This window comes from Amblyomma americanum, chromosome 8 (genome assembly GCF_052857255.1).
Source record: "Amblyomma americanum isolate KBUSLIRL-KWMA chromosome 8, ASM5285725v1, whole genome shotgun sequence".
Lineage (NCBI taxonomy): Eukaryota > Metazoa > Arthropoda > Arachnida > Ixodida > Ixodidae > Amblyomma > Amblyomma americanum.
The window spans coordinates 87637190-87659395 of NC_135504.1; the positions used below are offsets into that span (position 1 = coordinate 87637190).

General features: G+C 46.9%; 1 protein-coding gene across 1 annotated transcript in view; it reads left to right on the forward strand.

The window, feature by feature from the left end:
- LOC144100516 (uncharacterized) overlaps window positions 1–12785 on the forward strand; it is a 33761-nt gene extending 20976 nt beyond the window's left edge. Inside the window, exons 12-17 of the mRNA XM_077633447.1 lie at window positions 1578–1691; window positions 2800–2905; window positions 4188–4322; window positions 5978–6083; window positions 7557–7685; window positions 12641–12785. Coding sequence (XP_077489573.1) covers window positions 2880–2905; window positions 4188–4322; window positions 5978–6083; window positions 7557–7685; window positions 12641–12655 — 411 coding nt within the window. The 5' untranslated portion in view covers window positions 1578–1691; window positions 2800–2879 and the 3' untranslated portion in view covers window positions 12656–12785. The remainder of the gene's footprint in view (window positions 1–1577; window positions 1692–2799; window positions 2906–4187; window positions 4323–5977; window positions 6084–7556; window positions 7686–12640) is intronic.
- The last annotated feature ends 9421 nt before the right edge of the window (window positions 12786–22206 follow it).

A 22206-nucleotide genomic window follows, 5' to 3' on the forward strand; every position in this document is an offset into this window, starting at 1 on the left:
GATTAGCTGCTGAGATAGTGTGAGGGAAAGGAAGGCAAAATTGAGGCATATATACAGGGGGTGGCAAATATTTCTAGACAAAACTCCCCGTCCATCGCTCTTCACCATAAGAGAAAAGAAGGTCTGAGTGTCTCAGTTAAGGCTACGCAATATCTGAGACGTTTTTCCTTTCATGTCAGGAAGAGATGCACAAGGCAAAACGACTATGGGAAAGTGCCCGATTAATCTTTTATATGCTTTAGATATGTCCCTGATAAGTCACTCAGGAGATTATTGGCACGTAATTTATAGACCGCTGCTTTCGTATGAAAGAGACTGTCTTGACTGAATCGATCTTATTTCTAGGAATGGGAATTAAGTGAATACGAATGTCGTAGAATGAAGTGCGCTGTGGTGTGGGCCGACCTGCTTACTCCTATCCTTCGTTAAGACAGTTCATGAAATGTTTAATCTCCTCAAGTTATGGCTGAACCTTGAACGTAATGGCCTCAAACATCGCGGACACAGTGTAGTTCTTGAGCCATGAGCCACAGGAAAGCTGGAGCGTTCGTAATATTCGACCACTGCTATTCTGGTTACTTTCGTGAACAGTTGTAAACCTAATAATGCCAAAGCTTCATGAATCAGTGCTGTGAAATGAGACGGCCACCTATCCGTATCGAGTAACTGCTTTTGGCATCGCCAAGGTCGCTGAATTGAGGTGAACATTAGAAAAATTCCAAGGGAAACGGAACTGAACGCGGGTCAAATTGTGTCATCTGCAGACATAGGTTGCAGCGAATGCCGTTTAAAGGCTTTATGTAGTACTATCAGCAACAACAGTTAAAACATAAGAAGATATTTTAGCACCCTTTACATACACTGCGTCCACTACAGCTGGCCACTATAACAAATTTTTAAGTTAATTTGTGTGTGGTGCACTCTGAACAATGGATGACCAAATGCATAGTCCAGCGTCACGTGGGTCCTTCCAGATAGACAAATGCGCATGCGCTGTGCAAGTCGTGCTCGCAAGAGACTATCGGAGGATAGACACGCATGCACAGGGCGCACACGCCCAGGCAGGTGATGTGGTTATTTATGCTGACTGGCAACAAGACAAATCTCTTAAAGAATATAAGGAGAAGCAGCGCAACGAACTCTAGGCAGTGAGAAACCATTTCTTTTGAAAGCCTTTAGAATATTTAAAGGCTGCAAGCGCTCATATATGCCCTGCTCTGGATATGTCTTCCACGCTTTAATGCATTGTATATCCGCCTCGCAACGCGCCATGCGAGTTGCTCATGTGTCAGTTACTCAAAATCTACTTTGTTCTTTATTATCGCGCTCCTGTCCTGCAATTATAATGTAACTAAACCCACCTACACGATCCCTACGAGCTTTAAACTCTGGTAAATTTTCGCCGGTGGGCGGTGCTGAGCATGCAGCTATGCACTCACTGCCTGTGCAGAAGTGAAGGACTCTGCGCCAGCTGTAGACATCAGTGAAGAGGTGTGGTCGAAAGTTGGTTGATTCAATTCTTCGTTGGAATGTGTGTGTGTGAAGTTTTTCTAACTCATTGCTTTTTTGCTATGCAGCAGCGGCACCCCGGCGTCAAAGAAGAGACAACAGGGCCGGGTGGCCTGTGCCCCTGAAGTGCAGTCGTCATGTGGGTGCCACCTGCTTCCTCGCCGGAAGAAAGCCCGGCCGGAGTAAGATGCATTGCAGACGGCCTTGCACTGTTACATTCGCACTCTGTATTACCTGCAACGCAGCACTAGCATGGTCTGTCGCAGAGCGCTGACGTCATATTACTCTCGCCGATGTTGTGCGTGGTGCCGCCGCTTTCAGCCGCCTCATATTACAAGCTCGGCAGCGTGCATTTCCCGAGGCTTTTGGTGATTGACTCCTCGTACGTCCCATTCCTCTACAGTGTTGGAGACATGTTCGGCCGCAGATTCGCCTTTGTGTGCAGCTGCACACAGGTGCCGTTAGCGAAGGCCCTTCCTACAGCTTGTCTCATTGGTTAACGCACAGCCTCGGCTGGCGTATTTTACAGCTTCGAATGCTTTAGCATTACACGCAGTGTTGGATGTATTCTAGGCATGATAGTCTTAGCTGCTTTTGCATAACAATTTATCTTTCTATGTACACATGGTGAGGGTGCAAAGGAAAAAAAGCCAGAAATTGTGGCTTGGCATGGCCCTCGGCCCCTAACCCCCCGGCCCCTAAGATGGACTAACCTAAAAAGGCCAGTTTCACAAAGTTACTCGGAAAGGAAATGCATTCGCAATAACCAATAATTCGGCACAGCGCACCACCAGCGCGTCTGAGCCTAGGGGCCTCCGTCCTTGTTTCCTGTACCCGCTCGGTCACACGTCACGGGTTATGAGAAAGCGCTATATTTTATGATCAGAGCCATGCTCCATGTAGTGCCATACAAGTAAACGAAGTGCTTGTCCCTAATTCTCCGTAGAAGTGCCCCTTTTAGCAAAGGTCTGTGCAAAGATATACTCGGGCAGTCTACCGAATAGCCTCGTTGTGAAGAATTAAGGAGCCGACAAATTGAGCACTACTATTCCCACTCCATGCTGCGTACTATGAGATTCATCACGCCATGGTTGCCTGCACTCTACTTAAGAAGGCAAAGTTTGGGAGGACTTTGGAGGCCCTCTTACGAGTACATTTGTTTATGGGCACATTGTCTAGCACTCCGGATGCTGTGGTTCCATTGATTCCTCTTTGTTCTCTTTACTTCTGCACGTTTCGCTGCAGTTTTATTGGTTCCTCTTTCTTCTCTTCACTTCTGTACTGTTGCAGGTTCGGTGTCTTTCGGAAGCCATCCTCCACCCTACGATCCCACTTCCCGCAATCGGTTTGATGGCTTTATTCAGCGGCTAATGACTCAGCGTGCTCGACCCGATCTGTGAGTTTGCAGCTCGTCATTTGTCCACAATTTTTTAACGAATTTGATCGCAATGGTCACACATAGGCTCTTGTGATCGCAGCAGCCACACTGTGTGATGGCCGACCAGGCGAAAGATATAAAAAATTAGAAATCAGAGTAAGAAAAAATTTCAGAGAGGGGCGGAATTCTTATGCATTCCCGTAGTTCATGGCATGTTCAGCTACTCGGTAAGCCAATTTCAGTATTATAAGGTTCATTGGCAACCAACCTCGGAGTCGTGTACTACAAAAGTGGTCATGAAAAACACCACGTCGTCACCGTGGCATCACTTAAAAAGAACTTTCTTCCAAAGCTCTGGATAATCGAAAGCAGCACTTTCATACTGTGAGGCGAGCACGGAATCCATAGGCCACAAAACAGCATTTTGCATTTTGCCGAAAATATGCGAATTTGGAATATGGAATCCGAAAGCCGAAAGTCAGCAGAACAGTGGTCACGGCAGTAAAGTGCAAATGCACGCTGTTTTAGCCGTCAGCTTCACCCACCCCCAATAAAAGTCAGATACTCTCCGCTAGATAGACTGAAACTGGGTGACATTGCTTAGCACCGGTATGGTGATACACGCAACGATAGGTGCAAAAGAAGCCATGTCAACTTATCGACATTGGCAGTCTGCAGACTCCAGAACAGACTTTTATCGGAACCAAGCAGGCACACCTAGGTGATGACGATTCGTGCTCGTGTGATGTGTGCTGGCTTTAAGTGCATACGTAAGCTTACGTAAGCAGCAACACATCTGACTGAAAGGTGCACGGGCATTGCTCGTCACGTGGCGTGCTTTGCTATCGATTCAACTATCTTTCTTGACAAGCTGCACAGTAAGTGTGACCTCAGGCAACCCTTCTGACTGACTCTGCTGCTGAAGTTTCGATTTCTACGTTCATGAATTTCATCCCGTGGGCTGCAAGCACCAAAAAATGAGACTATGCTCCGTAACTTGCACAAAATCTTAACGGACATTTATCGGACATATCGGCCGGCTGAACGTTATCTCGAGGGAAGCGCGTACACCATGTATACCAATTTAGCTGCATTGGTTATTTTTGAGCTTCAGGTTCGCCATGGGTGCCTAGCTTCGATGAAAGGATTTGCCCCAGGAGATGCAATACCAATAGCTTTTCCATTTTTCGCAGCAAACGGAGCTCTAATGAAAGGGCTCCAATGGAAAATTTCCTAATTCGACTTCACACTGTTGTGTCATGTCTTTCTAACACTGACGCATCGCTTTGCTCCGATGCAGCAGCGGAATCGTGCGGGCCGACACCACGTGTCCAGACAACGCAGACTTGGTGCCTACCGCCTCTGAAGTGCAGTCGTCTTGTGGGTGCGACCGGAGGACGTCAAGAACGGATTCCTCGCCAGAAGAAAGCTTGGTGTAAGATGCATTGCAGACGGCCTTGTGCTTTCACTGTCCCACTCAGTGTGACCTGCGAAGAAGCGGTGGCGTTTCCTGATGTCTCCGGGTAAAGTGGCCTGCGTAATATATAAAGCAGGAGACTGCAGCAAAACTGGCACCGCAGAAAGCGACACTGTTTTTTTTAATGCGCAATACATATGTAACATGCTCAGTTTTTGTGACTGGCACTCATTCGTGAAAGTCAGACTCACTCACTTGCGTGTTGCAGGTCGTAAAGCGCATAGACTGTGCATGATTTCCACAGCGCTTCTTTGCCATGCATGGCCACATCTTTGACCAGGCAGACAAAGTCTCGCTGAGCTTCTTCACGTCTTATCCAGCTACATTAAATGCGCCAGCGGACATGAGTATACCAACAAGCATGGTCTTTCGCAGGGCGGTAACTTTATATTCTGAAGAGCACTTCTGGCATTGACATTGATTACTTCATCATAGTATTTCTCTTTTGCCGCTATCTGTAATAATGTGTATGCAGCATAAAGGCATTGACCGATAGAAAGGAATCCTTATAAGCTGCGTGGCATAACCCGGACTCATCTTTACGGAGGTGTTTTCAACGCTTCAGTGGACAGTGCATAGTGATGAAATCAGCTCTGTACCTCCCATCCAAGTACATGCAAGACAATATATTACAGGAAAGCCGTAGAGCGCACACTAGAAACAAATAGTGGGTGGCTGAAAACATTCCGTGGGTATTTGCATGGTGGTTTGGCTGCTGGAATTGCCGCCGGCATCGCCCGGACCTCCAAGCCGGACAGCACGCTAGGCGTCCTCAGATTTCTATGCTTTACGTGGTGCCACTGCTTTCCTCCAGGCTTTCCCTAACTGATTCCTCGTACCTTCCGTCCCTCTCAGGTCTTAGGGGTGCGTTCGTAACCTACTCATCTTTGTGTGGGGCCACATACAGCTGCCGTTAGCGACGTTAAAGAGCCTTTGTAGATATTGTCTCTTTGGGCATCATTGCACTGTCTCGGCTGTGGTTTTTTACAATTTTCAGTGCTTCAACATTGAAGATGTTCTTGAAGCTGTATTTCAGGTCTTATATTCCTAGCTGCTTATGCGTAACAAAGCTGACTAACCGAACAAAGCCCGTTCCTGCTGTGTTTACAAAGAAGCTGTAATTGCATTTATCAGAAATTCGTGACATCCCTCTGCCAGCACATCTCATCCTAGGGGCCTATGGCATTCTTTTCCGCACCCACTCAGTCATTTTCATATGTCGCAGATGAAGTCGCAGCTCTCTCTAATGCTCCAAGCCATGCGCTAAGTATTGGCACCCAAGTAAACAAAAGTGCTTGTCCCTAATTCTCAGTGAAGGTGCTCTTTTTAACAAAAATCAATGCCAGACACACTCTGGCGGTCTTCCTTCTTGAATCCTTATGAAAAATTCACAGGAAAAACTTGCCGACCAATCGAAAACTCCCACTCCACGCTACGTGCTGAGAGGTCTGATAGGACCTTGTAGCAGCTGCTCTATTTATCAAGGCGGAGTTTGTGAGCAGTTTGTAGACCCGTTTAAGAGCACAATTGATTACGGTCGCGTGGCGTGCCACTCTGTTATCCAATGGTTCCACTGGTTTTCCTCTGACCACTTCGCTTCTACACTGTTGCAGGTTCCTCCTCATGGCGAGGCGAGCTCAGCTCGACCCTGCCATCTCACTTCCCACATTCGGTGCAATGGCTTCTCTGGCTCAAGGGTCAGCCTGTCTGCTCCGAACTGTGAGTTCGCAGCAACTCGTCATTCGCGGCACTTCATTTAGATGTCTACAAGCCATACCCTCGCCATCGCACCAGCCACAGTGTATGGAAGCCCGTGGTAGAAAGCAGCCCCAAAATAGCCCCATCCATTTTGAGGCGGATACGGAGGGGGGAGGGGGGGTGTGTCATTTTTACACATTGCCAGGGGCATAAAATGCTCATATTCAAGGTCTTCGGTACGCCACCACCGCGCTATCAATGAAAAACAATATTTCTTTCGAACATTCAAGCGATACATCCCGGTCCTTTTACATTGCGAGGCCAGAATACAAACCATAGGCCACAAAACCAGGTTGCTTTTCAAGCAAAAAAAGGTGAATCTAGAGTGTGCAGTGCCTTAAGACTGTATCTACATTCTGTTGACATATTCCGGACATGTCAGCCGGGGGATACTCAGCAGCGCTTGACAGAGCGCCAACGTTCGCGACCTTTGGCTTATTACAAAACAGGCTAGTTTGACTAAATTGATGATAAGTATTCCGTTAAAAGAAAGTAGAAGGCGAATGGCATAGAATACAGTGATTCCAATGCGGAGTATCTCGTGTCAGAAAGACTTGGTTGCTGCTTTCATTCAAGAAGACAGCCCTCCAGAAGTGTAATCTCGTCAATTTATTCCTGAAGCTTGAACGAATGCTCTTGGATCTTCGAGACCAGAGCTCTTAAGTAGTATCTGAAGCATCGAATGGCAAGGGCGTTCATGTTACTTCAGGAAAACAGCGGTAATAATCGACCGCTGCTTTGCGGCTGCTTTCGAGAAGAGTTGTGTGCCCGGTAACGTCGAAAGTTCGTTATTCAGTGTTATGCAATGGAACTGCCAGCTATCCACATAGAGGCGAGAACTGCTTTCGCGATCGGCGAGGTCGGTGAATTGTTTAAACGCAACTCTGCTTCAAAAGGAAAGCGGACTGAACCGTCGTTCACTTCTTCGATCCACGAACCTATTTACAGCGAATGGAGTAAGAAATGGGTCGACTGTGTCTTATCTCCTACAGTTAAAAACATGGGATTGTGTAAAATGGAACGCCTATACGGAAAGATTATGAATTCTGCTCGATTAAGAATAGTCTCCGTAGTATTAAGATGGGTTAGGGGATTATGGTGCATGAAAGACAGATTACAGTGGAATTTTGGGTGGATTAAAAGAATGTCAATGGTTTAACCTTCATAGCACATTAGTAGTTGTATGTACCTCTGTAATTTTTTCGTTCTCTCCTGCCCCCTCTTCTATATAACTAAACGTTGCTTTTGTTTTCTTCTCATCTCGGTTGAGCGAAGCTCGCCACTACATAGTCACTGCCTAAATAAACGTGAAGGACCCTACTCTATCTGTAAACATCTCTCAGGAAGCCAAGTGCATTTTCTTGATCTGATTCTTGTTTGCTATATCTATGGAGTTGTTCTAACAGCGACTTACTGCTTTTTTTTCTTTTTTAGGAGCAGCAACGTCCTGCGTTCAATAAAGAGCCACAATCAACACAACGGAGGCAGATGCCCAGTGCCTCTGAAGTGCAATTGTCACGTGGGCGCCATCGGAGGGTGTCAAGAGCAGTTTCCTTGCGGAAAGTAAGTGCGATGTGAGGAGCATTCCTAACCGGCTTATGCATTTATAGTCTCGCTCAGTATGACCTGCAACGCAGCGGTGGTGTTTTCTTTGGTCTGCGGATAAAAGCCTGCCTGTTATAGCCAGAGGTTGTGGTATGATATGTACTCTAAGAAGCGGCAGGCTTTTCATGTGTAATAATAGATAAGTAACATCTGATTTGTAAACTCTCATTGCCTCGTGAAACAAGCCTGAATCAATTTTTACGTGTTGCATGTGATAACGGATTCAACCCTCTATGATCTGCGAAGGGTTTCTTCACGGTGCATGGTCACATTGTCAACGTTGATAAGATCGCATAGAAGTTCTCCACACTTTAACCTACTACATTAAGTACGCCAAATGGCACAGCCACCTGCGCTGCATGCTGTGTCGTGGAGCGTTGGCGGTGTGTTCCAATGAGCAATTTGCAGCAGTGAGATAACAGCCTTGGACGAGCATTTACCTGCTAACGACTATATCTGTAATGTTTCTTTGGTATTGCGTTGCTCACACGACGAGGGGAACACAGGAAAGAGTAGGACGACAGAAAGAGCGCAAATGCAACTTGATTTCTGCTAGCCAACCCGGGTCTAAAGTGTAACAAAGCGATCGCAAAAGGTTGAAACCTGCGTACTTGACACCAAAGGTACCTGCATATGCGCTTCAAAAGCCCCACTCTTGGTACATCTTCAGGAATGAGACCCTTCCGCAAACAGAATGCGATGTACCTGAAGTTCTTCTACAATACTTGACCAGCACTGAGGGCCCTTTTTTTAATGTTTCTCTTTCGCCTGTCCAAGTCACTGCCTGCGTGGACCTCATCGTCAGCTCAACGTGCCGTGCCAGGTACATCGCCTTCTGTTTGCGGAAGGGTCTCATTCCTGAAGATGTAAGTGCGTTGTTCAGTCCCCTCAAACCAAGAGTGGGGCTTTTGAAGCGCATATACAGGTACATAAGATCAGACCTTTGGCGTCAGGTATGCAGGTTTCAAGACCTTTTGCGATCGCTTTGTTACGCTTTAGACCCGGGTTGGCTAGCGGAAATCAAGTTGCGTTTGTGCTTTGTCTTTCGGCCTACTCTTTCCTGTGTTCATCTCGTTGTGTGCTCAACACCATACCAAGGAAGCTATGCACCAACTCGCCCAGCAAGCAGTTCTTCTACAATCTGTAATGTGTATGCATCTTACATTGGGTGAATTACAAATGCAATTTTTACAAATATTTATTGGAAAGCACTGAGTGATTGATTGACACGGACATTTTCTGTGCTTGAATTAGCCCTCTACTAAGTTCTCAAGGGTATGAATAATACCTGGTAGCCGCCGACTTCCAAAGAGAATTCGCCAGGTCTCAGTGCTACTGGAACGCCACTGGCCTTCCCCGCGTCTCCGAGCTAGGTGCCGCGCTCGGCATCGTACAGCGATTTCGGAGCTCTGCGTGATGAGAGTCTTTCTAATCGTTTCATCAGACGGGGGTAGCACTCTGATCCTGATGTTTTCGCTCATTAGTTCCTCCTAGCGCTCATCTCTCTACTTTCATAGCGATGCCCTCGGCCAGCTTCTGATTGTTGTGCGAGGCGGCATCCAGCTTTTGTTAACAGCAAAGGCAAGCATTCGTAGATCTTGTCTCATCGGGCATCATGCCCTGTCCACGGCTGCAATAAACTGCTACTAGTGTAGCACTTTTTTAACTATTCAGGCATGACAGCATGATAGGCATAACAGAACCGAAAGAACCAAATAAAACCAGTTTTGGTCGGACACGCAAGAAAGAACTGTAATAGCCATAAGCACGACGGTGCTGCACCCTGCGATTGCCTCTAAGCCTAGTGGGCTATCCGGTTTTGTTGCCTGTTATTCAGAACTACTAGTTAATCAATCGGATACTACTATTCCCAATCCATGATGCGTACTGAGAAAATTGAGCATCGTGTTCCGTCTCCCCTGTTTAAAGAGGAGAGCAATTCAAGAGTACACCGGGTGACAGTCACATAGGGTGCAACTCCTCGAAGTTTTCAGAGCTGCTTCGAACCTAACCTACAAACAAACCTGGTATTCCTAAAAACAGGACTGCTTTTGCTAAATCTCTTTAACCTGGCATTGCAACTTGCTGCTCGCTTTCATGGTGTTCATGACCTCAGCCGTGGCTGCTCTCCCTCGGCAATGGCTAAATGACGCTGGAGGGAGCGTTTTTGATCCGCATTGCCGAACCAAAGACTGTTAGACCAATATTATAGACTGCTGTGTCTGTAATTCTCGCCCATGAAAATTGAGATTGTGATACCCTTATAACGTCCTTCATATTACTGGGTCTTCGTAGTAGTGCACAAAGGAAATTTACTAATTTTTAGGTCTTACTCCAGTGGCTTCTATATTGTAAGCTGGACAACATGTGGCTGAAGCATTGTTTCCTGGAACTTTATTTCCCAATTATGTGTGTCACCGAAGGAGCATCAGATTTAATAAATCATTGTACATTTACGTGGTTTATTATTGAGGGGCTTAAATCATGACTGTCTCATACTGTATGCTCCAGCACGTTATTGCGCCTGAAAAGCAATTAACATATATAACGACTTCGTCTCCTCTGCTCCTGTTTCGCCTTCGAACCATGTCACTGTTTTTCTGTCCCCCAGTCTTGGTATGACTTGTTTGCTCAAACTTTTAAAGCATTAGTGGCGATTGTTTCCTCACTTATTCTAAGCGTGATCCGTATTCACGCCTAAAAATTGCGCTTCCTAAGAATGAGTGAGCGGCGCGTTGCTTAGCGTTTGCCAAGCGTGATTGTTGGCAATTCTTTTGCACTCTTGTTTTAGGCGTGCTACAGTTTCACACACAGATGTCACGCTTTCAGCCACACTTCTTCACGCTTTGCAGGCGAGATCGCATGGCCTGCCTCAAGCTTGGCGTGCTTGACAGCCTTTAGCTCCCCCCCCCCCCCGACCCTAATAAAAATTCCAGATTATTTCGTCCAGGCGTCCTAAATGGTTGTCGCTGTTGACGACTCGAAGAGCGAGTGCTGGGATCTCACGCAAGATGGGCAAACCATGTGACACATTTTGCAGAGTTGCGTAGTGCGAATTAGAATAGAATTAGAATTGGAGTACACTAGAGTGTTAAAGACAGTGGACTCAGTATTGGAAGATAGTTATAATTGGAATAAATTCGTAAATAATGCAATTTCTCTGCTTCAGTCTAATTTATTGTCCCTAATTTTTTTAATGCAGAAATTGATTCTGTTGCTTGTGCCCCGGTTTTCCCGGCTACATCTTTTGAGCTCCCAATCGCTTTCGATAAGTACGTGTTTACGTCCTCACACCAGACCTGACTGATATGACTATCACAGTGAAAGTTGTTCTTCATGACGAATACTGCTGCCCCTAAAGCTTTAAAATAGCACCCTTGACACGTGATCGTCTAGAAAAGGTGATAGGCTGTCAACTACACCCACCTGAAATCCGGGACAGAACGTATTAGTATAAAAAGAAGAGAGCCTTACTAGAATACAAATGCTTGATTTATGACTCAATGGAATGCTTTTCTACAACACTTGAACCCAGCGTTCCTCTGGTGTATGAGCAACGTAAGAAACAGAAGCTGTATGCTAAGACATAATGCCTCCTGTGAACACTACCGTTGTCGAGGTGTTGCGACTGTTTTCTGCAACTGGTCAGTTCACGATCGTCGGCGTCGACTCCCTCGGGAAGATTTTACTCCAATCGACGTTAGTAACTATATCAGCTAGCCCAAGTAATAAACTAAAACATTTGCTTATGACTGCACCAACCCACTCTTCGGGGCCTATGGTAATAAAAAAGGTACGAAATTGCCAGAGTGTTAAGCGCGATAGTCTCGAGTATGCTTCTATATTCTCTGAAACTTTCGCGAGGTGCTTATATAGTGAAGTTGATATGCATGATATTCTCGAGCAGCATCGGTCATTTGGATGTGGCAACCCGCCCCAAGCCTTGATTAGCCGGCTTCCTCCGAGGAGCTGCATTCTTCATAGTTAATTGTTTAGAAGAAATGTTGGGCTCATATGCTGCGCTTATGAGTAGACGTGATAGCGTACGCCGTTTGGTATGTCATCTGATGCTGATGGGACTTTTTTTACCAGATTATTTTATTAGGGCGACGATATACACCGATAGTTAGCATCACCAAACATTGGCTGCTAATTCTGAGTAGTGGTAATTGAATTGCTTCATTTATTTGACACGCTCTAAATGTTCTTAATTAGCATTACCAAGCATTGTTTGTCATTATAAGCATATTGACGCCTTTGAAATGGATATTAAAGTATTGGTGTGCTCCGGAATAATTTCGACCACCTGGGGATCTTTACCGGGCACTGAAATCGCCCAGCACACGGGCGCCTTTTGCGTTTCGTCTCCATAGAATCATGGCCGCCGCAGTCGAGTTCGAACCCGTGTAATCCGGATCAGTAGCCGAGCGCCCCTAACCACAAAGACGCCGCAGCGGGACACTATTGAATCCCCATTTTCCAATTTTTTTGTCTTTATTCAGTTCATTACATCACACCAATCAACCATCATTCACTACAACCAAAAATTGACATGCTAAAATTTTCACCGAGCCCCCGATTATTTCCGACACGCGCTGCCCACTGCTAATACGCCGACGGCTTTTCGGCCGAACGAACTGTGTACGCTATCGCGTAATAAGGGAGTAGCCGTGAATTCACCCGGCAACGCAATCACCGAAATGGGACACTACACTCACAACAAAACTTAGTGAATTAAGCCCACACGTGCGAACTTCTTTTAGGAATAAATGAAATGGCAGCACCCTCCCATTTCGGGTACAATGTTTGAAGAAAGGAAATGTGAAGCCGAGAATTACTTACTGTGTCGTCCTAGAGAGATTCGGTGGTCCCTTGCCACAAGTTGCTTATACTATTTTTTTTTTGTCTTGCAGCATCGGTTATTTTGATGTGGCATCACGGAACAGTGATGCTTTGGTCGGCTTCTTCAACCTGAACTAGGGGTGCATGCCTGAGCCCGCAGTCAAGCTGCAGTGGAGTAAGTGTTCAAATTTCAATGTGATTTATCCAGGTGGAATCCTTTATTACCTTTGCTAAAGCTAAATTTTTTCCCCAATGGTCGCGAAAATAGCGATGATTTTCTGCCAACTTATGTTCTGCAGACTTGTTGTTTTGGACACTAAGGACAAACTAAAGTTGTTTTATCTGCATTGAATACCGCATTTTAATGACAGAGGATGCGAGGACTAAAAGCAGTCTCCGCGAGCGTAGCTCTACTTGGAAGGTGTTGGTGGTTCAGCATAGCTAAGCGCGAAATATTCGGCGAAAGCTGGATTCGCAGGCGGGCAACACTGCCTGAGAGCGCGACTCCAGGCTGCCAGTTATGCAGTACCTTTCCTTTCCTTGCGTCCCTCATAGCCTGAGTCCCTTTGGGACGTTAAACACTAAACAACTATTCCTTTCCTCATATATCATCGGCGCCTATAAGGCTGCCAATGCGCCAATGAACCCATTGAATGCCGGCGGCCTATTGCATACTTCTTAGCTGCAAGACCATAACAGTATGCTCAGTTTATCTCGAATCACATCTTAAACTCACACTTTAGACCATATCTGATAGCAGGAGATTTTAGTGCACACTCTCGTCAATGAGGAAGCCAGAGGCAGTAGAGGCCAAGTATTGGTATATTTTACTTTATCCAATAACATATGCTTCCTATATATACGTAAACATTGATACTGTTCTCCAAGTTCATGCAAAATGAGTTGCCCGGGTGTAAGTTTTTGATCACAGAGTCTTTATCCATCTTTATCACCGAATGCCTTTCTCACAGAGTGCGTTTATTGATCAAGCATCAATCGTTCCTTGAGCCCATAGGACACCTCAGCTGGGTGACCGTTAAACCCGAAGGTCACCCTAATTGGCACTAGAGGACACCGGCATTCTCAAAATGATGCCCTGCATCCAAGGCCACCTGTGGGGAAAGAAAATAGCCGACAGAGATGCTACCTGCAGTAGAGAGAGAGGGAAAGCTCTTTAATGAAGAAGAGATTTTAGCTGTCGTTCGAGAATCGCTGACAATCTGCTATCTTGCTTACGCGTGGAAATAATAAATCATTACGGTGGCCCACCCCAGGCAGTGCGCATGCCACCGGAAATGCAGGGCTTCTATCTGCAATACTTGGCAGCACTGTGCACAAATTTTAATAACCATTCACTGATTTCTCTACACTTTTCGTTTCACAATGCATGGTAGTATCCGTAACCAACGGCGTCACTGCCATTGTTTCATGCCTTGGCTGAAAAACTGTCCATTATCCTGTGGCCAGTGGAAATTTTGTGCAGTTAAAATGAAATCACAAAGGCAACGTCGGAGTGCCCACGACACTGTAGGCAATCCGCCAGCTGCTAGCGTGTCGCCTTGAAGGGCTTGAGCCTTACGTGTCACGTCTGGTCGAGGTGTGAGTGCCATCTGTGACTGCTTAAGCGGATTAGGGTTGAGGTGCTCTTGTAAAGGGTGCACTATATGCGAAAACCTTGCGTTCTTTCTTGGCGTTTCAAGACGTGCGATCTTAATTTCTGCGCATGCGCACCATTGAAGTTTAGTGGCAAACTTCTGGCTCAGCGCTGCCCCGGCCTAACCTCAATGCTTTTCTATGGCGGATTTTGCATCCAAACATCTTAGAATACAACCGAAATAGTAACTCACATCCTGAAGGCAATATTCAATCAGTTTCGCGCAGGTAATTGTCGGATAAATAGAATAAGAAAAGAGTGAAGAATTTGTCTTGGAGGGAGAGGTTTAAACGATAATTGTGGCTCAAACACATCTAAATGCAATCTAAATTGGTACATGCACCCCCAAGAATAAATGATAAATGATGGGCGAGCTATCTGTTTGTTAAAACAAGACAAGAAAACGTACTTATTAAAAATGAATTGGAACCACTGTCTTACGCGTTCAAAAACACTACACTATTCCATTGTGCGACAGGTCCAACGGGAATGACTGTTTTTAGCTCTGCTCTTACACCATTCCGCAAATATCCTTCTATTCTTGCGCATGTGCAGGACAGTAGCCCAGGTGCCGTCCATTGTCTGGTTGCATTCTTCAGTTTGTCCGGAAAAGATTGTGTGTGGAGTGTGTTTCCACTGAACACCTTAATCACATTTCAAGGAAAGTAACCTTTGACAGGTGGAGAGAAAAAAAATTGGCTTTGGTTTGGTTCTGGTTAAACCTGGAGTGACACGATAGCTACAGCTGGCCACGCTGGAGGCTCGAAATGCTACCGTAATGTAGCTATCGCTGCAAAATGGCATCCGCGATTGTCTCGCGAACAATCAGCCCACGTTGAGGAAACGCAGATGGTAAGAATAAATCTGAAGCCCTCCGTACGACGTCCCTCAAAGCACATACGTCGCTTCGAGATTTTAGAGCCCAGAAGTTATAGTTTCACCTTTTAGGTCGGAGCTTCGATCGCGGTTAGGTATGACACCCGCCTGTCTGTCTGCACTACAGAGAGGAAGTCATTGCCCGAATTATTTCAAATCAATTTGCTAGAGCCCGCCATCTTTGTTTGACCGCAAAACATGCATAAGTACATGTTTCAAGAAGCTTTCTATGTGGACAAAAATGGCATCTGCGATTGCCTCTGCTGTGCCGAAGAGCGCACATTAACGAAACAGCGCTAGAAGGAAGGGAATGATTTACGACAAGGAAATGCATGGTCGTGACGGCAATGTGTATATATTCCTGGAACTTTTCGTGAGATGTCTATGCACAGAAGTTCTTGTTTTTCTCCGGCAGCATCGGTGTTTTGCATGTGGCAGCCAACATTGGGACTCAAGTGGTCGCCCACTATTTCCTGAACTAGGGAGGCTTGCATGCCCAATTTGCAAAGCGCGCCAGAGTAAGTGCGCCATAAGTGGCATTTTTAACCCACGTTGAATGGGACTCAGGGCGTGATGGTATTGGGCAGTAAGCTAGGTGCAAATTGGCTGCCTCTATAGGCTGATTTCTTTTCCTTCAGCTACGCTAGTACCTCCAGCATGGCCGAAGACAGCGGCGGGAATTTATCAGTCCTAAACGTAGCCGTATAGTTGACTACTACAAAGAAAGGGGATACGGATGATTCGAATTCGTGCAGAAATTTAAAAAAAGCGAATCAAACTAACACATCTTCTCGCCTAATGAACAGGGTCGTGTAATGAGTGCCGGCTGAACTTGTGCTCTCGCAACGTACAATTGTTTTCTTCGCGTCGTTATATCACCTGATACTGTTGGTGCGCAAGTCTGGTTATAATAATGTGAATGTCTGTGGGTGCCCAGTTTTTCATTGCGAAACAACTGCACCATGTGTCGAATGCGAAAATGTGTGACCTATGTTAGAGCGAACTGTAGCTGCGCACATATTGAGAGCATTGCTGGCCGCTACGTCACTTATGGGTGCGGGATTGAGGTAACCGTATGCTCTCATACATGGAATGCGCGCTGAATACTGCATTTCGCTTTATTGAGAATGTTAGTTACACCGGATGAAGTGCTTATTCTCCCAACCTGCCCTTTCTCCCATTTTTACCGCTTAATGATTTCGGGCTGTTCTATTCCGGGTAATTAACGCATTGCCCAAATTTTCAGGAATAATTCATTGAAGAAAGTACACTCATGGCACGAGTAAATACAGCAGCTCTCCAACAGCCTGTGGTCGCGCATTGACACATGCGCTGCCACGCATAACTATAACTCATCTACTCAGATGCAGCATGAATGAGCAATGTAGGTACACATAACATGGCCGCCAGGTCACAGAAGAAATAAAAATCAGAGCAATAACATTTACATTGAATTTAACTGCAGACTGATGTTTTAGAAGAAATATCGAACACCACTCCGAAATAAACCAACACTGCTCTAGCAGTACGGAGAGCAGTATCAGCAAAAGTCCACCAATGGATCTGTATCATCGGCAGTATTGCAATGGGGGCTTAGGTTGACGCTCAGACGGTGGCGAAACCTCGGCGGCGACAGTCTGTCGTCTGTTCAGGTCGGCAGGCGCACCCTCTGAGCGATGACAGTGAGGCTAGGGTGATGATCTTCTTCACAATGGCGCGGGGAGAAAAGGAGCCATCCTGGCGACTCATGGTGCCGACAACGTAACCCGGTCGTAGTCCGGCTTGAGTCGTTGGACATGCACAGTCTCGCGACCACGTCGGCGGAGTTCGGAAGACGGTGTAAGGGGTTCACTGAGGATGTTTGCTCCAGGACGCGGTAGGGGCCATGGTATTTCGAAAGAAGTTTCTTTGATAGGCCGGGAGCAGTGGAAGGGATTCACCGCAAGACGATTGAACCGGGTGGGAAATCCGGATCATGCTGACCGTCGTCATGGCGGTGTTTTTGGCGCCCCTAAGTGTCTGGTGTGAGTGACCATGTAATCTGGTGGCAGCGTTCGGCGTGCTGTGCAGCTTCAGAAACAGTTGTACACTCAGATGAGGCAGGATGGTATGGAAGAACTGTGTCAATGGGAGTGGATGGATGTCGGTCGTACAACAGAAAAAATGGGGAGAAACCGGTGGTGGACTGGGTTGCAGTGTTGTAGGCGTACGTAATATAGGGTAGAACGAGGCCTCAGTTCGTGTGGTTGGCAGCAACGCACATCGCTAGCATGCCGCCCAGAGTGTGATTAAATCGTTCCGTTAGACCATTTGTTTCTGGTAGGCTGTACAAGTCGGATGAACGATATGCAATCGGCGAGCAGCCGTCAGCCAAGACGCGTCCTTCATTACTGAGGGGTTCACAAGGAGCACTATGGCGAAGTATAAAGCGCTGCATAATGAAGGACGCGGTTTCTGCATACCGGGTCATGTGACCAATGGCAACAATGACTCAGTGGTTGCCAGCAGCGGTGTACGGCAGAGGTCGTAGAAATCGATGGCAACACGGTGGAAGGGGCAATGAGTATAATGTAGATAGATGGCTGCAACTCTCCAGCAGAGTGGTGAGGCAGTTGCTTACAGTGTTGGCAGGACGGGCAGGAGTCGGGCGTACTTCAGGATGAAGTTATACATGCCTCGCGAGTGGTACCGGAGACGAATGTGAGAGTACGTCTTGACTCCCGCGTGGGCGCATTTTGGGTCAGCGTGGAAACGGGTGCAGATTAGAGACCAGAGATGTCGGGGAATGACGAGAAGCCTTTTTCGTCCATCTGAGTTATAGTTGCACTGATACAGTACATCATCGCGAATTGTAAAATGTGAATCTTGGCGACGAAGGGCGCGGGATGGTGGAGGCTTAGATGGGTCGGAGAGAAAGTCAAGAAGAAAAACAATCCACTCATCTTTAGGCTGCTCAGAAGGCATGTCACAGGTGCTGAGCGAAGGCGCAGTGGATTCTATGACGCAGAGGCTGTCAAACTCGGCCGGTAGCGGGGAGCGGGACAGGGCATCTGCGTCCTGATGCTTGCGGCCCGACTGTTATACGACACGTATGTTATATTCTTGGAGCCCATTGGTCCAGGCGACCAGAGGGATCTTCTAGCAAAGAAAGCCAACACAGGGCATGATGCTCGGTGACCACGTCAAATGGACAGCCATAGAGATAAGGTCGAATTTTGACAACGGCCCAGACACTGGCCAAGCACTCTTTTTCGTCACGGAGTAGTTGGATTTAGCTTTCGTGAGGGTGAGGCTGGCGTAAGCAACCATATCCTCCTCGAATCCAGACTTGCGTTGGGCGAGCACAGCCCCGAGGCCAATGCTTCTGGCGCCCGTGTGTACTTCGGTTGGGGCTTGAGGGTCGTAGTCACGCAAGATGGGTGGTGCCGTGAGTAGTCTGCGCAAGGTGTTGTAGGCGTTGTCGCTGGCAGGCGACCAACTCGAAAAATCCATATTGTTGCAGAGAAGCTGAGTTAAAGGGGCAACAGTGGCCGCAAAGTTGGGAATAAAACGCCGAAATTAGGAACAGAGCTGCGCAGTTCATTAATGCAAGTAGGTTTTGGAAACGGAGTTTTGTTTTGGAGCACGAAGTTTGGCGGTGTCGGGGCGCACGCCCTCTTCTGACACAACGTAGAATAAAACTGTCAGCTCGCGAGCAGCAAATCGACACTTTTTTTAAGTTCAGTTGAAGGCCGGCGTCCGTAAGGCATGTTAAGACGGGATTCAGCCGGGACAGATGAGTCGCAAAGTCGGGCGAAAAGATCACGATGTTGTCGAGATAACACAGGCAGGACTTCCATTTCAGGTCGCGCAGAATGCTGTCCATTATGCGCTGAAACGTAGCTGGAGCATTACAGAAGACAAAAGGCATAGCGTTAAATTCATACAGGTCATCAGGGGACACATATGCGGTTTTAGGGCGATCGTCAGCTACAATCGGGACCTGCCCGTACCCAGAGCGCAAAGCAAGAGCAGAGAAGGTTTCCGCTCGTTGTAGGCAGTCCAGAGCATCATCAATGCGCGGAAGAGGGTAAACGCCCTTTCGCGTGATCTTATTCAGGCGGTGGTAATCAACGCAGAAATAGCGCCATCTTTTGTCTTCACGAGGACCACGGGCGAGGCCCAGAGATTGTGTGAGGCCTGAATTACGCCGCCCTGAAGCATCGTGTCAACTTGGCCTTGAATAACTTGGCGCTCACTGGCGGAGACGCGATATGGGCGCTGCCGCAGAGGGGCGTGGTCACCGGTGTCGATGTGGTGGGCGACAGTCGACATGCGGGTCAAAGCGGGTTGGTGCAAATGGAAGGAGGAACGAAATTGATGAAGGAGCGTGAGAAGTTGAGTACGTTGAGGTGCAGGAAGAGAGGCGTCAGTGGAGGGAAGGAAAACGTCTGGAGGCGAAGTGTCGAGTGCAGGAACCGGTGTGCTGAGGGCATCTACGTCGAGGGACGCTGAATCGTCAGTTTCATTGCGATATATATAGAGAACGAAATCAATGATCTGCGCGGTACTGCGGCACTCATCGCGATGCACAGCGGACGCTTATGTAAACGGATTGGTCACGAACAACGCGCTAAGGCCAGCTGACCGGGTGAGGATGGCGTAAGGTATGGACAGGTGCTTCCGGCACAGAAGGAGGGTGATGGTGTAAAAAGTACGTTGCCGTCGCGAACGAGGTCAGATGTAATGGGCACAAGAACAGAAGAACAGGCAGGCAGTTCAATGTCTTCTGCAACGGCGGCTATGGCAGGAGCAGCAGAAGAGGCATCGGGAGACGAGGAACCGCTGAACACAATCGATGACTGCCTTATGTGTGCCGTGCTCAGTGAATAAGGCATCTAAACTTATGTACCCGTCAGCACTTTGTGCAACTGAGATTTGTACTTATTTGTATTTTCTTTCCTGTGTGTTTACTTGAAGTTTTATTTTATTTCAATATTCGCGTAGTGATCATCTTACTAATGTATTCTGCTGCTGTCAAGTCATTGTAGGGTGCGTCGACCCTTTTCAAGCCTTCTCTCTGGCTTTTTGTCGATGCACCCAACACCCTCAAGATGTTGATTAAATTGAATTGAATTGAATTATGGCACAACAGCAAGTCCCAACCCAAGATGATTTCGTGAGAACCGGTTGGCAAAATGATGAATTCAATCACGTAGAGGATTTCCTGAATAACGACGCGAGCCGTGCACATCGCTAACGGTTCAATAGCCTGCGCGCTTTTGGTGCGCAGCCAGAATCCAGAAAGTGGGGTCACTTTTCGCAAGGAGCGACAAAAGGTGGCGGCCATGGCAGAAACAGCAGCACCGGTTTCGACAAGCGACAGAACAGAAACACCCTATACAGAAACGGCAATCAGATTGGCGGCAGATAATTGAGGCCTTGTACATTTCGCTGGTGGCGCAGTTCTCGCCTCAAGAACTGCGGCGTCTAGTTTTCCTCTTGCCAAAGATTTGGGTGCCGACGTATGGGAGAAGGGAGCGGCAAGGAGGAGGCACTGCAGTTTAGCCACATATGCTGTGTAGCTCACTGTTTGCTTTGATGGTATTCTGTTCTTCAGCCGTGGCTACACGATTCTGATGGAGGAGAAATGCATGTCGGGCTGCATATTTGAATTTCATCTCCCATTGTAGAACCACAGATGGGCGGATATATTCCAAAGGCTTCCATTACGAAGAACCTCGTGGCCCACAGAGGGGCGTGAATATAGAAGTTCAGTGACGTCAGTTTTGCATCTGTTCAGATGAATTAGGTTAATTATTCATTGCTTGCGTCTCGCGTAACATGAGCGACTTAGTGTGTTAACTTGGCAACGTTTCGGTAAAATCAGTGTTGTGTGAAATTTTATTACCAATTTAATCTGTTGTGGGGAAGCCGTCCGAGGGCTTACTGAAATGCCTTACTACATGTCGTGTGGCATAGAATAAAAATATTTGTACAAGGGACGGATCACCGGAGTGGAGTAATCGCTAGTCAATACGCTGCGGTAACGAGAGCAATAACGATACTGATAACGGTAACGAGAGCGGCTGGTTTTTGCGCTCAGTTTCTGGGAGGTTCTGAACAAAGTCAAGGCATGCGAAGGATTTTAACTTTTCTTTTTGCGCCTCTCGAGCTGGCGATCACTATAGCTTAGTTGTTTACTTGCCACCTTACTAGGTTGTTTTATGTGCAGGAATGAAATGAGTCTCCGTCGAACGTAAAATGACCTGCCACGTGTAAAACAGAGCTATTGGAAATTTCCACCGAGTAAGGCACACTACGTAGCACCGTTTCACATCCAACATTTTGAGACCAAAATTTTAAATATTGAAGGTCATGATCAATTCTTCTTTTTATTCTGTTTTTCCATCGCTCGCGTCTGGGAGCTTACAGCGAAAACCTTACTGGAAAAAAAATACGTCTGATATGCAGATACCATTTGCTCTTTCCCGCTCAAAAACTCTCTTGTCCGGAATTGTTGCGTATATGTAACTATCGTATTTCAGTGCATTGTGTACCACGCTTTCACATGTGAAATTCTATTATTAGATCTTGACTAACCGAGGATCATGCTCTTTTTTCCTTTAATCTCGGTGTTCAACTTAGAAGCCAGACCTAGAACCCTCCCCGACTTGTTTTTCCAGCAACAGCCCACCCCTTGATGTCCGGACTTGCTGTTGGCTCGGAAAGAAGTCCAAGCGATGTTGTAGCGCGGCAGCTACAACACTGCCTTAGCTACAGCCCAAGGGGCTTCGGCCAAGCATACGCCAGCACAACATGTACGGACCTTTTGCGTGGCAAGAAAGGAAAACAGGATGGTGAAAATAAAATATATAATATAAAATAAAGCTCCGGGCCTGGTTTTTGTAGTTACAGCTGCAGATGCGCCACTTGCATTGAAGCTTTACGTTCTTTACATTCATCCTTTATCGGTCGCTTGTGGACTTTAAACTTAGAGTTAAACTTGAGTTAAACGCGACAGCGTTTCCGCGTGTTCGAGCACCCAGATAGAAGACGCAGATTAAGAATCCCTGCACTACTGGAGTTCACCGGCACCTTCACATTTTTTTTTTTTTTGTAGGAGCA